Genomic DNA, 16547 nt, shown 5'->3' on the forward strand with positions numbered 1-16547 from the left:
TTAGGGAAGTAGGAATATCAGACTGGATCTATCATGTGTAAGCTGGACATCTACCCCCTTAACTATATTCCTTGAGACAACAACTTCTGGATCTCAGCCCTGGGTAAGAGTATGGGCTCTTCCTTGGGAGCTGTACCTTAGCCTGAGGTTAGTGACTGCTCCTTGTACCTGCTATTATTTCTTACTAACCAATCCCTCATTAATATAACCCCTTCCTGTATTTATTCTTTATATTAAATGTTTCCTATTCAAATTTCTATCTTCTGCTGAGATCCAGACTAATAGAAATAACACTCCCCAATAACAAGTACCAAAGATTCCAGATCTGGGGCAGGGAAGTAACAAGATGAGTATCAGTCATCTTCTTGTATTGGGAAATAATACAATATGCTCATAGTAGGCAAAGTTATGATATTTTGAGCATCGAAAGAATGAAGGACAATCCACTTGTCTACCATATTTCAAAAAGAGAAAACCAGGAAAAAAGCAACATTTGAGGCAGCTTAAAAAAAAATCCTTATTTTGAAAACAGGTAATTAAACTGAAAAGAATTAAGATTTATCCCACATTTCTAGTAGGAACCAAGAAGAATGCTAAGGAATAAACAGATGTAGAAGAAATCAGAGAATTAGGAAATCATTTTGCAAAGCAAAATGAAATTACTGATTAAGGTAAGGATTATCAACAGGAATTCAGAATCATTAAGCAAAACTTGACCAGGAACTAGACATTTGTAAAATAAAACTATCACTGCACAAACTATATTCTATTATAAGGGGGAAAAACAAACTTTATAAATGGAAAGCTCATCATCCTAACCCAGTGGTCACTCCTAGTATCACCATGGAGATCAACCAGAAAGCATAAATCTTCTAATAAGATGCACCATGAAGTACCTATGATGTACTCTAGCCAAAAATGTTTCTTAAATTCATCATGCCTATCAGCCTTTTTCAACCAGGGTTTTGGAAAATAATTAAGCCCTGCAGGAAGTGATCTGATCTAAGTGACTGATTTCTCAATTAACCTAAGAATGGTATATAGCTACTAACAATATTAATGCACAGGGAAGAACTCATTACATATAATGGATGCTTTAAGGCGCTAAGGCTTGTGATAGTTAGGTTCTGCTGTCAACTTGGCCAAGTGATGATGCCCTCAGTTGTCTAGTCAGGCAAGTGTGGCCTGACCCCTGCTGCAAGGATGTTTCGCGGCTAGTTGATAAATCGGAAGGCAGGTGCATTAAATCATCAGTCAGTTGACTATATCTGTGGTTGATTATATCTGTGATCAACTAAACCATGTCTCCCACAATGAGATAATCCAATCAGTTGAAGGCTTTTTAAGGAAGAAGAAAGATTCTTTTAGTGCTTTTTCAGCCAGCAAGCCTCTCCTGCAGAATTTGTGTAGACCCTTCATTGGAGTTGTCTGCTTCACAGCCTGCCCTACAGATTTTGGACTCTTACATTCCCACGGTTGCCTGAGACTCCTTTATTATTCTCATATTTACACATCTCTCCTGTTGGTTCTGTTTCTCTAGAGAATCCTGACTAACATAAGTTAGTCTCATAAGAGACTGAGAGGGGTTGCTTTAGATATAACTTCTAATTAGAGGAAATGCAGAGAACAGAAAAATAACCAAAATGAAACAAAGAGGAAACAAACATAAAATCCAGAAGGTGAGGTATCTTATAAAACAACTGACCCCAATCTCTTCAACAAGTCAGCGTCATTTTTAAAAGAGGGAGCGAGAGGAAGGGGTTTATGCTAGATTAAGAGACATAATAACCTGATTCAAAGGCATGGCCCTAGACTGGATATTGATCTGGAAAAACTCTGTATAGAATGTTCTGAGATTAACTTGGAAAATTTTAATATGGTCTGGGTATTACATGATACGAAAAATTACTGAAATAGAAAGATAGAGCTGAATAACTAGAAAAGAAAAACAGATGCACAAAGGAGAACCATAAATCTTATTTGGGTTAAAAAAAAAAACTCTATATATGTTCATAGAGGATATGTACTAAAAGAGTTAACAGTATGATCTCCAGATGGTTTAAATGCAATTTTCTAAGTTTACCACCCTATCAAAATGCTAATTCATCCTTAAGAAGAGATCTCTTCCTTAGTAAATTTATACATACTTCCTTTAGCATGGACCTTCATTAACAGCCAATAATTTGTAGCATGGTATAAAGCAAGGATATATAATCAGAAGGCCTGAGTTCAAGTTCTGAATTAGTAGCTGTGTAACTCTAAAGCTTGTTTCTCATTCATAAAATGAAGATAATATCACACCCAGCATATTTAGGAGCTCAAGAAGTGTAGCTTCTGAAAATATTCTGTGAAGTTTATATAAATACCAAAGATTATTATTGCCTAATTTTGCAAAGGAAACTATTTCACACTAATGCAATCAGATTACAAAATAACTACCATGGCTTTCTACCCTTTAAGGAATAACTTAGTATTTCCACTCACCAATAGAGATACCACTGTACTAGAATAGAAGGCCAAATCTTCTATAATTTCTGTACGTCGGTTAGCTCCAATGCGTAAGGAACGACTATGTACTTCTTCAGGTAACACTGTAAGGATCTCCAGCAGAAAAGGCAGAGAAGTTACATCATTGCTATATCTAGAAAGGAAAAGGAGAGAGAGACATCAGAAGTTATTTAGAGTCAGAAAGTACAAAAATCACATAGGATAACAGCCATCAGAATAAACACCACCAACAAAAGAGGCAGTCTCACTAACTGCTGAGGGAGAGAAAAAATAAGATACATTCTTTTGGAAAGTTATCTGGAAAGATTTACCAGTCAAAAATTTCAACTTGCACATATAACCTCTGACCCAGCAATTCTACTTACAGGTATATACCCCAGAGAATTAAAAGCAGGGGCTCGGACAGACATTTATAGGCTCATGTTCACAGCAACATTATTCACAATAGTCAAAAGGTAGAAACAGCCCATGTCCACTGATGGATGAATAAGCAAAACGTAGACTATATATACTCAGCCCTAAGAAGGAATGAAGTTCTGACACAAGCTACAGTAAGGATGAATGCTGAAATCATTATGTTATGTGAAATAATCACACACACAAGGAAAAATACCATGTAATCATATTTATATGAAATATCTACAGTAAGCAAATTCATAAAGATAGGAATTAGGTTAGAGGTTACCAGGAACTGTGAGCAGGAGAAATGTGGAGTTTTTGTCTAATATATACAGAATTTCTATTTGGAATAATGAAAAAGTTCTGATAATAGATGGTGGTAATGGTAACACACCATTGTGAATTTAATTAATACCACAGAAGTGTATACTTAAAAATTGTTAAAATGGGAAATTTTGTTACCATTATTAAAAAAAAGACATCTTTTTCAAACATAATTTCCCAACCAAGTATCAAAATGCAAGTAAATATTAAGATTATCTTGCCAGAACTAATGAGGAAATGCTTTATTCAAAGCAGCAATTTCATGTATAGAAAAATAATGTCCTCTGACAGACAAGAAACTAACACAATACTCATAATACATATTCATAACAAGTACGTATGTTCATAACAACTTTCAATTTAATGTAATTTAAAATATTCTGACAATATTTTTACCAACTCGCTGATACACCAGTTAGTGGGACTGAACCAAAAAACAATGAAAGATATTACTGGAATTAATTCTGGGGGTTGTGGGTGGTGAGGTGGAGATTACAAAGGTTAAGACCCATATGGTATATTTCTGTCGTATTTAAGTTTTAAATGACTTTTTATTTTTAATTTAACAAAGGATAGTAAGATATAAGTCTGTTCAGAGTTTAGAGAAACAGTCCAAACATTTAGCTATTACTAACAAACTTCCCTGTGTAGGTTAATGGTAATTACAAATGCTAGCATATGTATAATCAATAAGTTACTTACTTTTCTACCAATGTTTGTACACACCCCTTCCAGGAAGGCATCTGTAGGGCAAGGTCTGCTATTGCTAAAGCCAGCTGAATAAAGAGAAGGGAGATTAAATAAGTGAACACACCAGATGAACATCTGGAGCTACTATTAATATTAACTGGAAAGCAAAGAAACTAAATTTCTTCCAAACGATATGAAAATTAAGACTTATCTTCCCTCTCCTACACACACACACACCGTGTAAACTCTTCTGGGCTAGTCACCAACTTCTGGGATTAAAAGTTAAGTTTTAAAAATTAAAAGCAAACAAAAATAACTAATGTAGTCAAAAAGAATAAACTGTAGGTATCCCTCAGAATATACTAATACTTACTTTCATTTGGTAATACCACAAGCTTCACGAACAAACAGATTGTAATTTGCCTAAAGGCCAAAGGTACTGACAAGATCAGACCTGCAACACATCCAAGTAATGGCTTGCCATTTCCCTTCTCATTCCAGTTCTCATCTTGAAAGCCTTAGACAAAATCTTCTTTTTCAAGGGCATTTCTAAACCAGTGACTATGTATTCACTGAAGCTTCCAGTTATCCTTTCTATTTATCTCCCTAACAGGGAAAGGTCAGATGCTCTAGCTGCTCTGTGTTATTTATGAAACTTATTAACCAGTCAGCCCAGAAAGGATTCAAAGAAAAGGCAACTACACTGACCTCTCACCAAGCATAATACAGTAGGTATTTTTATCATCTGCAATTTTAACAAAAGGGGGCAGATGTGTGTCTGGAAAAACATTCACTCACCTTTCCCCTTGTGGTATTCTGGTTAGTTTGAAACCAAATGAACTCTAAGATTAGACAAAAGATTTAAATTTTCACTTCTGATCCACTTATAAGATTATAGCTATGAGACCATAATAAAGTTAGCATTACCTCGCATGGCCTAGCAATATTAAGCCAAATAAAGATAAATTCAAAGGATCCTACAAATTTCCCTAATGAGAGCAGAGGATTTACCTGTGTTACAATGACAGGAGACAAGTCTTTCAAGTTCTGGATATGGGTTAGCAATGAGTCCCGTAAAGAAGCATGAGAGTCTGTGGGGAGCTCATAAAATGAGGTCTGAATCTTCATTTTCATGGTCTGTGCAGCAAAATAGCATGATTCCACATCTTGCCGGATCTGTAACAACTGGTCTGAAATCTCCCATGCATGAACCTAAAAAGTAGATCAGAAAAAGAAATCTTGAAGACTATTTTTCTATAACAAGTTTAATTCTATACAAACAACCTCAACACATGTATAAACATATTTAGACCAAAGTAATTAAAAAAAACTCTAACAAGCTAAATATTATCTTCCAATTCAGCCAGCACTTCAAACTACATTGTTATAGGCCCTGTTGAACAAAACCATTACCTAAAAAAATCTCTGATTCATTTAGGAAGGAGTGAGGGATATCAATTGACTTGATATATTTAATCTTGCTGCTTTGAATCAATAATTGTGTAGGAGGAAGGACATTTTAAAATGTCCCAAAAGTAACTACTACTAGTAAAATTCCATTGTAATAACTTCTAACCCTAATCTATAGGATGGATGTTTCTTCTCTTTTTTCATTTGAAATACATAAGTTTTATTCACTCTGAATTAAGTCTGGAAGCTATTTTAATGTATTTTTAGTAGTATTTCACGTTAATTTCAGAAAAACCATCTTGCCCCAAGTGAGTATTTCATGAATTTAAATTTTTTTTCAGATGTATTTATATTTGGCAAAGTGCCATGCATATTACCAAAATCATTTTCACAGGAGAAAATACACATTTATGGAAATAATAAATAAAAAGAACAGAAGCATAGAATTTGATATTAACAGTCAGATGTCAGGTTGTAAAAGGGAGTCTTAATTTGAAAGACAGCACTGGGAACAAAATTCTGCAGTACACAGTAAATGACTAATTAACAACCGAAAAGTTCCAATCCAATTCTACAATAAACTGCCTAGAAGGCTGAAATGAACTGGCAACTTCAATCCTGATTCAGTAATAGAGCCAGTTGTGAAGACAGACCATATGGTTATATCTGGCCAAAATCTTATAGAGTATGTCACAAGTAATATACAATTATTCCTTCAGATATTCCAAAGATAGATAAGCAGCAAGTCAAGAAATAGAAACAAGTAGAAGAATATATAACCTATATAAGGTTTCTGAAAATAGAAACCCTGAATTTTAACAATTACAGGTTTACTGACATAAACTTAGCTTTCAGAACAATAAGAAGTTGGGGAAAGTAAGCACAAAGCAATGATTTCCTTTCCGATACAGTATATTTTTATTAATTATTGGTCCTTTTTACTTCTAGCACAGTATCTCAAAAATAAACACTCAATAAATGTTTAATGAATTAATGTATCACTAATAACACGTTTTCTTCTCCCAGGTAAAAAACTTCCACATGGTTTCTAGTTATTCATTATCTAACCAGTAAACTAAGTGCATATATAATTTAATATATCATCAAAATGTCTTTACTTCACTCAAACTAATATTTTAAAAAAACAACAGCAAAAGGGTTCTATGAAATTTTGAAATTGCCACAAATGCCCTCAATAAAAACAGAGCAATTAAAAAGTGAAACCAAAAAGTAATGGACAATATTTACAACAAAACTAGTTGAGACAAGGTTATCTCCAGTAATCCCAAAATACAAGCAAGATGGAGACAAACCAGGAATATCTACAAGAACCTGTGTAGTTTCAGCTTCAGTGAAAACAGAAGCAGAGGGGAAGAGAGTATCTAACAGATTTAAGAACAAAAAACACCAAAAAAGCCAACAGGTATGTACTGGGAAGCACAAGGAACCAATCTGAGGACAGCAGCTGAAAACAGAAATGTTGAGCCCAATTCAATAGATGGTGACTAGAAGGGACATACATAAGTTCTAAAAGAGGGATGGGGAACAGTCTAGCCTCTATAAACTCTTGCAACTGAACAGCCAGAACAGAGCCTCCAACTGAGCTCAAAATGCTGTGAAGAGAATAAAAATTTTTCAGGACAAGTACAATTGAATCAAAGGAAGAAAAGGAAAGGGAACAAAGCCAGGAAATCTCAGCAATTAAACAACCATATCTGAAATAACAGACAAGGGACTCTATAAAGTTGGAAATACTACCCTTAACCATGCTTCCTTCTAAAAGTTCAGAAAAACTAATTACACAAATAATAAGCCACAGAAAACAAATGAGGTCAAATGGCACACGTATATAAAGAAAAAAGGAGAATGAGCAGAACAATACCCCCATGAGTGAAGTAAGCCAGAAAAACAGAAACAAAACAAAACAACTAACCTACTGTTTGAAAACCTTTAAGAAGATGGTATAAGATATGAAGAAACAGAATTGGAAAAATTCAGAAATTAGATGTCATTGTCAGGTTCATGTGTCAACTTGGCCAGGTAGTGGTGCCCGGTTGTCTGGTCAGGCAAGCACTGGCCTGTCTGTCGCTATGAAGACATTTCATGATTAAATCATGATCACACTGGCTGCATGCACAGCTGATTGCACCTGCTATTAGCTATGGGCAATGTCCCCTACAATGAATGACACTTAATCTAATCACCGGAAGGCTTTTAAGGAGGATTCAGAAGAGATCATTACTTTTCCTGCTTCAGCCAGCCAGCCTCTCCTGAGAGTTTGTTGACGACCTTCAATGGAGCTGCCAATCCCACAGACCTGGGACTCTACATCCCCACGGTTATGTGAGACACTTTTATAAATTTTATATTTACAGATATCCCTTGCTGATTCTGTTTTGCTAGAGAACCCTAGCTAATACATTAGACAACAGAGTTTGGAAAAGAATTAGAAATTAAAGAAACCTCATTCCAGAGATGAAGACTAAAGTAAGAGGAACTTCATAAGAGTGACTAGACACATCAGAAGAATGTCTTAAGAGAAAAAGTGAAAAGGAAAGTTTTAAAAAAATCAAAAAAGAAATGATGAATGATAAAAAGATCATAGAGAAAGTGACAAATATTAAAGATAGGCAAAGAAGTTCTAACATATAGATAAAAGGAGTCCCCACAAAAAGAAAATCACAAAGAACAGAATAATTACTAAAAATGGTAATTCAAGAAAATGTTCCTTAAATTTGAGAAAAAAAGAAATACCGCATTAAAAAGAGCACATCTAGGGGGAAACTAATATTGCATGCTATGGCCTATTCTTAACAGGAAGACAGTAATAGTACCACTGCAATACCAGGGGTAAATAATTGAGGGGGAGAGACAAAAGATTAGGGGAGGTTTTGATTTGATATTTGGTGAGGCTGTTTATCAGTTTTTTGTCTCTTTGGATCAATGAAAATTGTCTAAAACAGAGAGTGCTACTGATTGTACAACCAACTGAGGGCACTGTAAGACACGGTTCACTTATTTTGGACACTATCCATGATGACCAATGTTTGGAGAGGGGCGAAGGGTACGACGACTGAGAAGTCAAAAGACAAACTGTGATATATATCATGTGTATAGATGATGGAATATTGTACGGCTACACACCATGAGGCACGCAATGAACTTAACCTTGGGGACAATGTGTTGTGCAAAATAACCCAGAAACAAAAGAACAAATATGCTATGGTCTCTCAGAAATTACTTAAAAGAAAATTGGAACCTAGATTGTTAGCTCTTATAATAGCCATACTTAGTCCAAAGGTGTAAGAGTATTTCTAGATTCTTAGACACTAAGCTCTATGTCTACAAGGTGGTATTTCCCTGGAACTTTAGAGTACCTTGGTGACACCTAAGATTCAGATATGGAGATATATACAATAACAGTTAAAGTAACCAAAAAAGAGATCAGGCTTTAATTACAGGTAAAAACTAAATCGAGCTGGTTGGGACTAAGGTAAATTGGAATACAGAGCAAAAGGTGATAGTGTATATACTCTAGAGTTCCACCTACTCTATGAAACCAAAGGCAAAGAGGTTTATTGTGTCTAGAATCTAAATTTTCTGTACACACTCTAAATCAACCTGTCTGGGGAGCTCATTTAAACAACCCAAACACACGGAGCCCAGAACAGGAACAAGGCCTTATAATTCTAAATAGCTTAATGTAATATCCAGAGACATCCCAGACTACAGTAGGCTGATCATTAAAAAGTACTGGTTGACATGTCAAGAATGTTTGGATGTCAAGAATGTTTGTACATTTGTTCACTGTTCATAATAAAAGGTATTTCTATAGAGGAGAAGCTGAGCCTACCTATAATTATGCCTAAGTGTTGCTTCCAGGAAACCTCTTAGGTTGTCCAAATGTAGCCTCTCTAAGAGGAAAATTACCCTCCCCCCTATGTAGGACACAACATTCAGGGGTGAAAATTTCCTTGACAGTGGGGGACTTTCCCAGGTTCGAGCCTGGCCCTGGCACTATGTGATCAACAATGGCTTCCGACGAAACGGGAAAAGAAATGTAACAAAATTAGGTACCAATGGCTAAGAGAGTACAAATGAAGTCGAGAGGCTACTCTAGAGCCTACTCTTAGGTAAGCTTCAGCTATTGCCAATTCCCACGGTCTGCCATACCCCAATTAACATCATTCCTATTAACCCTAATGAACACCTAGGGCTCTAACTGAGATTCTACAAAGTTCTACGCACTAAGATTACTTTCCTGAAACCTATAACCTCCAGAGGGTTCCTAGACCAGATAAGCCCTGAAACCCAGAGAGACCAACCTCTCTAATAATATTTACTTAATTCCATACCCCTATCCTATATTGCTGACACTGCTTTTATTTTTTAATTGATAAAGTTTTTTTAATACTTAAAAAAAAATTTTGTATTAATGACACATAACCACAAACACATTCTTATCATATGATCATTCTGTTCTTGTTATATAATCAATAACTCACACTATCATCACATAGTTGTATATTCATCATCCTAATCATTTCTTAGAACATCTGCATCAATTCAGAAAAAGCAACAAAAAGGAAACAGAAAAAAAAAATCATACATACCATACCCCTTACCCCTCCCCTTCACCGATCACCAGCATTTCAATCTACTAAATTTATTTTAACATTTGCTCCCCTTATTATTTATTTATTTTTAATCCGTATGTTTTACTTGTCCATTGATAAGGTAGACAAAAGGAGCACCAGAATATCATCGTACAATTATCTTCAAGAAACATGGCCACAGAGCATAGCTCCACATTTTCAGGCAGTTCCCTCCAGCCTCTCCATTAAATCTTAACTAAACAGGTGATATCTATTTAATGGGTAAGAAAAACCTCCAAGATAACCTCTTGACTCTGTGTGGAATCTCTCAGCCACTGACACTTCTATTTTGTCTCATTTCGCTCTTCTCCGTTTCGGTTGACAAGATTTTCTTGATGCCTTGATGCTGAGTTCCAGTTCATTCTAGGATTTCTGTCCCACATTGCCAGGATGGTCCACACCCCTGGGAGTTATGTCCCACATAGAAAGGGGGAGGGCAGTGAGTTTGCTTGCTGTGTCAGCAGAGAGAACGAGAATGAGAACGAGAGAGACAGAGGCCACATCTGAGCAAAAGAAGAGGTTCTCTTGGGGGTGACTCTTAGGTCTAATTTTAAGTAGGCTTAGCCTATCCTTTGTGGGATTAAGTATCATATGAACAAACCCCAAGACTGGAGGCTCGGCCTATTACTTTGGCTGTCCCCACTGCCTTTGAGAATATCAAGACTTCTCTACTTGGGGAAGTTCAATTTCTCCCCTTTCTCACCATTCCCCTTAGGGGACTGTGCAAATACTTCCCTATTCACTGTTCAAAGCGCTCTGGGATTTATCTGGGCATCACTCTGGACATACCTACAAAATCATGTCCTCTCTCTCTCCAGCGAACACAACAAGCAAACTTATCACCCACCCCCCTGTCTACGTGGGACATGACTCCCAGGGGGTATGTACCTTCCCCCAATGTGGGACAGAAATCCTGGAATGAGCTGAAACTCAGCATCAAGGGATTGAGAAAAAACCCAGAATGAACTGAAACTCAGCATCAGGGGATTGAGAAAACCTTCTAGACCAAAAGGGGGAAGAGGGAAATGAGTCAAAATAAAGTGTCAATGGCTGAGAGATTCCAAACAGAGTCGAGAGGTTATCCTGGAGGCTATTTTTATGCATTAAATAGATATCACCTTGTTAGGCAACATGCAGTGGAGAGACTGGGGGGAACTGCCTGAAAATGTGGACCTGTGTTCCAGTAGCCATGTTTCTTAAAGATGATTATATAATGATATAGCTTTCACAATGTGATCATGTGATTATGAAAACCTTGTATCTGATGCTCCTTTTATCTACCTTATCAACAGATGAGTAAAACATATGGAATAAAGATGAATAATAGGGGGAACAAATGTTAAAATAAATTTAGAATGAATTGCTGGTGATGGGTGAGGGTGAGGGGTGGGGGTATGATATGTATGAATTTTTTTTTCTGTTTTCTTTTTATTTCTTTTTCTGAATAGATGCAAATGTTCCAAGAAATGATCATGATGATGAATATGAAACTATGTGATGATATTGTTAATTACTGATTATATATGTAGAATGGAATGATCAAAAGTTACAAATGTTTGCGTTTGTTTGGTGTTTTTTGGTATTTAAAATAATAATAATAAAAAAAAATCTCATGCCCTATGCAAGGTTCCAAGTACTATGGTGTTTGATTAAGCTGTCCACATAAGTTATATTAGGAAATGCACTAGTCAAAATATAAATTTTGAACCAAATAAATATTTTTTGCTTGTCTCTCACACATACGTTGAAGTTTTAGAATATCAATTACCATCTATTCTCAACATCCTGCATTATTCATATTTCTTTTTTCTTCCTCATGCAGAAACATTTCAAAATTTGCACATTTAGTCACTATCATTATATACTCTAGGCATTCCTAGATTATACCATCTCAGTCTTTACTGTCTATCTTTCCTTCTGATTTCATTTGTGCTCAGGCCACCTCCCTCTATCATTCTCACATTCAGCTTCATTCAGTGTTTTAACATTATTGTTTTACAGTTAGGTAGTATTGTGCTATCCGTTTCTGAATTTTTACAATCAGTCTTGTTGCACAATCTTGTATCCCTTCAGCTCCAATTACCCAATATCTACTCTATTCCTATCTCCTGATTGTCTCTGTTACCAACTGAAATTCTCCAATTTCATTCACTAATGTCAGTTCCTATCAGTGAGATCATACAGTATTTGTCCTTTTGTTTCTGGCTAATCTCACTCAGCACAATGTCCTTAAGGTCCATCCATGAGGGCAAGAACACATCCATGTTGTTACATGCTTCATGACTTTATTCTGTCTTACAGCTGCATAAAATTCCACTGTATGTATATACCACAGCTTGCTTAGCCACTTGTCTGTTCATGGACATGTTGGCTGTTTTCATCTCTTGGCAATTGTAAATAATGCTGCTATAAACATTGGTGTGCAAATGTCCGTTTGTGTTCTTGCCCTCATGTCCTCTGAGTAGATACCTAGCAATGGTATTGCCAGATCATATGGCAATTCTATACTCAGCTTCCTGAGAAACCGCTATACTGCCTTCCACAGCAGTTGTACCATTTGACATTGCCACCAACAGTGGATAAGTGTGTCTCTTTCTCCACATTCTCTCCAGCACTTGTCATTTTCTGTTTTGTTGATAATGGCTATTCTGGCAGGTATGAGGTGATATTTCATTGTGGTTTTGATTTGCATTTCCCTAATAGCCAGGGAAGCTGAGCATCTTTGCATGTGCCTTTTGGCCATTTGTATTTCCTCTTCTGAGAAGTGTCTGTTCATGATTGACACCCCTTTTAAACATGAAAAACTTAGAATGTAAAAAAGCATCAAAAAATTAGAATGGGCTTAGCCCAAAGATCCCTATTAGGAGTAGAACCAAAGGAGAAGGAGGAGTTATAACAGAAGATAGGATTTAATAAACAAGTATATAACTACTGAATCACTATAATATTTCTTTTAGCTTCCAGTATTCTGGAGAACCTAGAAGGAAAAACCTGAAAATGTGGAATGGTAACCCACACCAAACTTTGAAATCTGTTCTGTAACTACTTGCTAAAATGAATTTTTAAAATTACTGCTTTATTTTTTTGCTATCTATGCCATATTTCACAATAACAAGTCTTTAAAAAAAAAAGTATATGTCATGTACCTGAAATATCAACCCAAAACAACCAATACTGAGACATAATCTAATAAAATAAATTTACTTCAAGAAAAAGAATAAAACCTTTGGACATTTAGATTTTGAAATGATTTATTAAATAACAGAAAGGTAGATCCAGCCAATCCTAAAGAACACCTAGGGCAATATATAAGATTCTACAAAGGTTTCATGCATGAGGGTAACGTTTCAGAAACTTATAACCTCCAGGTGGGTCCCTGGACAAGATAAGTCCTGAAATATAGAGGGGCCAGCTTCACCAGAACATCAGCTAGATCCATCTCCCTACCCCAATTATTGACAGCTCCTTCCAACAAGAAAAAGTTAGAACGGGCATAGCCCAAATAGCCCTAAAGAATGGGAGAAAGATAAAAGGTGATGGTGGATTTTTACAGAGAAGGTCAGATTTAACAAATGAGTGTGACTGCTGAATCATTATATTGATATTTCTTTTCATCTCCAATATCTTAGAGCAGCTAGAAGTAACAACCTAAAATTGTAGAATTGCAACCCATAACAAAATCTGAAATCTGATCTACAACTAATTGTTGCGATGTGCTTTGAAATTTATTGCTTTTTTGTATATATGCCATTTTTCACAAAAAAGAAAAAACAAGTCAATTGTGATGCTAAAAAATATATTTATTCCTTCTAGATTCCAATGTTCTGGAGCAGCTAGAAGGAAAATCTGAGATAATGGTATGGTAGCCCATGACAAACTCTGGAATCTGTCCTTTAATTACTTGTTGAAGAGTGCTTTGAAAACTACTGCTTTTTTCTTTCTTTGCTTTGTATATATGTTACACTATACAATTTAAAAAGTTTAAAAAAATAAGAAAATAGAAAGTTAGATTACCATCTACTTTGAATTGAATACTTTATGGCAGAAGAAAATAAAACATTGAAGGTACTCTAAGAAATGTGACAAATATTTTATATCCAGTCCAACTAATTTTCAAGTATAAAAGCCACACAGTGTTAAATCCAAGAATTTAGATATTATTGTTCCCATGAGCCCTTCCTAAAGAAACTGCTAAATAAACTGAACTTCAGACAGCCAAAATGAAAATGACAAGATATTTCAGGTACATGACATATACTTTTTTTTTTAAAGACTTGTTATTGTGAAATATGGTATAGATAGCAAAAAAAATAAAGCAGTAATTTTAAAAATTCATTTTAGCAAGTAGTTACAGAACAGATTTCAAAGTTTGGTGTGGGTTACCATTCCACATTTTCAGGTTTTTCCTTCTAGGTTCTCCAGAATACTGGAAGCTAAAAGAAATATTATAGTGATTCAGTAGTTATATACTTGTTTATTAAATCCTATCTTCTGTTATAACTCCTCCTTCTCCTTTGGTTCTACTCCTAATAGGGATCTTTGGGCTAAGCCCATTCTAATTTTTTGATGCTTTTTTACATTCTAAGTTTTTCATGTTTAAAAGGGGTGTCAATCATGAACAGACACTTCTCAGAAGAGGAAATACAAATGGCCAAAAGGCACATGCAAAGATGCTCAGCTTCCCTGGCTATTAGGGAAATGCAAATCAAAACCACAATGAAATATCACCTCATACCTGCCAGAATAGCCATTATCAACAAAACAGAAAATGACAAGTGCTGGAGAGGATGTGGAGAAAGAGACACACTTATCCACTGTTGGTGGCAATGTCAAATGGTACAACTGCTGTGGAAGGCAGTATAGCGGTTTCTCAGATAGCAAAGAAACTAAGACTATAGAATCAACAGTGTTGAAGAGTCAATTGGCCAAATAAGGTTCGTACTGGCCAAAGAGAGGACAATTTGAACTTTAGTAATGGACTGAAATTTTTCACACATGTTTAAATTCATGAGATTTCATAAGGATAAAAAGCGAAAAAAATAACCTAGTTACCACTGTGACCATTATGATAGGACATATATTACCTAACAAGTCAATAAATAATTTGAGGAATCAAACACTTATTCTGATTTTCCTATATAAACTGCACCACTGGGCAACCAAATAGTAGATGAGAAGGGCCTTTTGATAGAAATCTTCTTGCAAATAAATAAAGAAATGATAGATTTAGAATATCACTATTTTTCAACCCACAATTAATGGATCTAGATACTGAGCAGCGAGAGCTGATTGTGTCACTAAAAGAGAGTGTGGTAAATTAAAGATGGCTGGAAATTCATATCTATATATTCACTGAAGGGTTGAACCCAATTCCCTTCTCCTTAAATCTAGTTTAGCCTTAGTAACATGCTTAATTGATGGAATATGACAAAAGAGGCATTCTGGGACTTCTAAGATAAGCTCAGAAGAAATTTTGGAGTTTCTGGGTTGGTCTCTGAGGAAAACCAACTATGATGGTTAGGTTCAGGTGTCAACTTGGCCAGGTGATGGTGCTCAGTTGTCTGGTCAGGCAAGCATTGGCCTAACCGTTATTATAAGGATATTTCCTGGCTGGTTTATTAAATCATCAGTCAGCTGATTGCATCTGTAACTGATTACATCTACAACCAACTATGGGTGCACCCCCCCCCCAAATGAAGTAATCCAATCAGTTGGATTTAATCCAATCAGTTGAAGACTTTTAAGGGGGGGGAGAGAGAATTTCCACTTCTTCCACCAGTCAGCCTCTTCTGTACAGTTTTCAAGGATCACCAAAGGTACCAGCCCCACAGCCTGCTCTAGGTTTTGGACTCCTGCATCCTCACAGCCACATGCAATACTTTTAAAAATCTCATATTTACAGTTATCTCCTGTTCGTTCTATTTCTCTTGAAAACTGTAATAAATACACCAACTACCATGTAAGTACTCAGGCTATTCTGCTGGAAAGACAATGTGGAGTGGCCCTAAGACTACAGAGAAAGGGAAAGGGGTCCAGCTGAATCCCACCTTCCAGCCATTCCCACCTGAGTGTAAGGTACATGAATGAAATCTTAGAACCTCCAGACCATCCAATTACCAACTGGATGCCTCATGGGACAGAAAAATCATTCACCAAGCCCTGCTCGCATGCATGATCTACACATAATGAGATTATTAAAATGATCATTAAATAATAATAAAAATATTAAATAAATAATGAGATTATTAAAATGGTTATTATTTTAATCACTAAGTTCTGGGGTAATTTTCTCCACAGCAACAGATGACTTGGAACAACAGCCAGGTATTATGTGCCTCCTGAATTTGCAGGAAATACAATGGAAAACACAGCTGCATTATGACTAAAGTCAGCAAAATTCAGACCGTGGGAAGCTCTACAGGTCAAATGGCCTTGATTCTTCAACAGATAAGTAATTTACAGAATGAGAGCCTGCAGATTAAAATACACCCAAAAGACCTATTAAAAAAAAAAAGCAGCAAGACTCAACTAAAAGGCCTAGGAATGGCCAAGTGGATGATA

At 35.9% G+C, this 16547-nt stretch overlaps 1 protein-coding gene across 2 annotated transcripts in view; it reads right to left on the reverse strand.

Moving 5' to 3' along the window:
* TNPO3 (transportin 3) overlaps positions 1–16547 on the reverse strand; it is a 140970-nt gene that overhangs the window by 91701 nt on the left and 32722 nt on the right. For both annotated transcript variants that reach the window (XM_077126703.1, XM_077126727.1), the window contains 3 exons: positions 4933–5133; positions 3934–4007; positions 2485–2641 (listed from right to left, as the gene is read on the reverse strand). In XM_077126703.1, coding sequence (XP_076982818.1) covers positions 2485–2641; positions 3934–4007; positions 4933–5133 — 432 coding nt within the window. The remainder of the gene's footprint in view (positions 1–2484; positions 2642–3933; positions 4008–4932; positions 5134–16547) is intronic.

This window comes from Tamandua tetradactyla, chromosome 1 (genome assembly GCF_023851605.1).
Source record: "Tamandua tetradactyla isolate mTamTet1 chromosome 1, mTamTet1.pri, whole genome shotgun sequence".
Classification (NCBI taxonomy): Eukaryota; Metazoa; Chordata; class Mammalia; order Pilosa; family Myrmecophagidae; genus Tamandua; species Tamandua tetradactyla.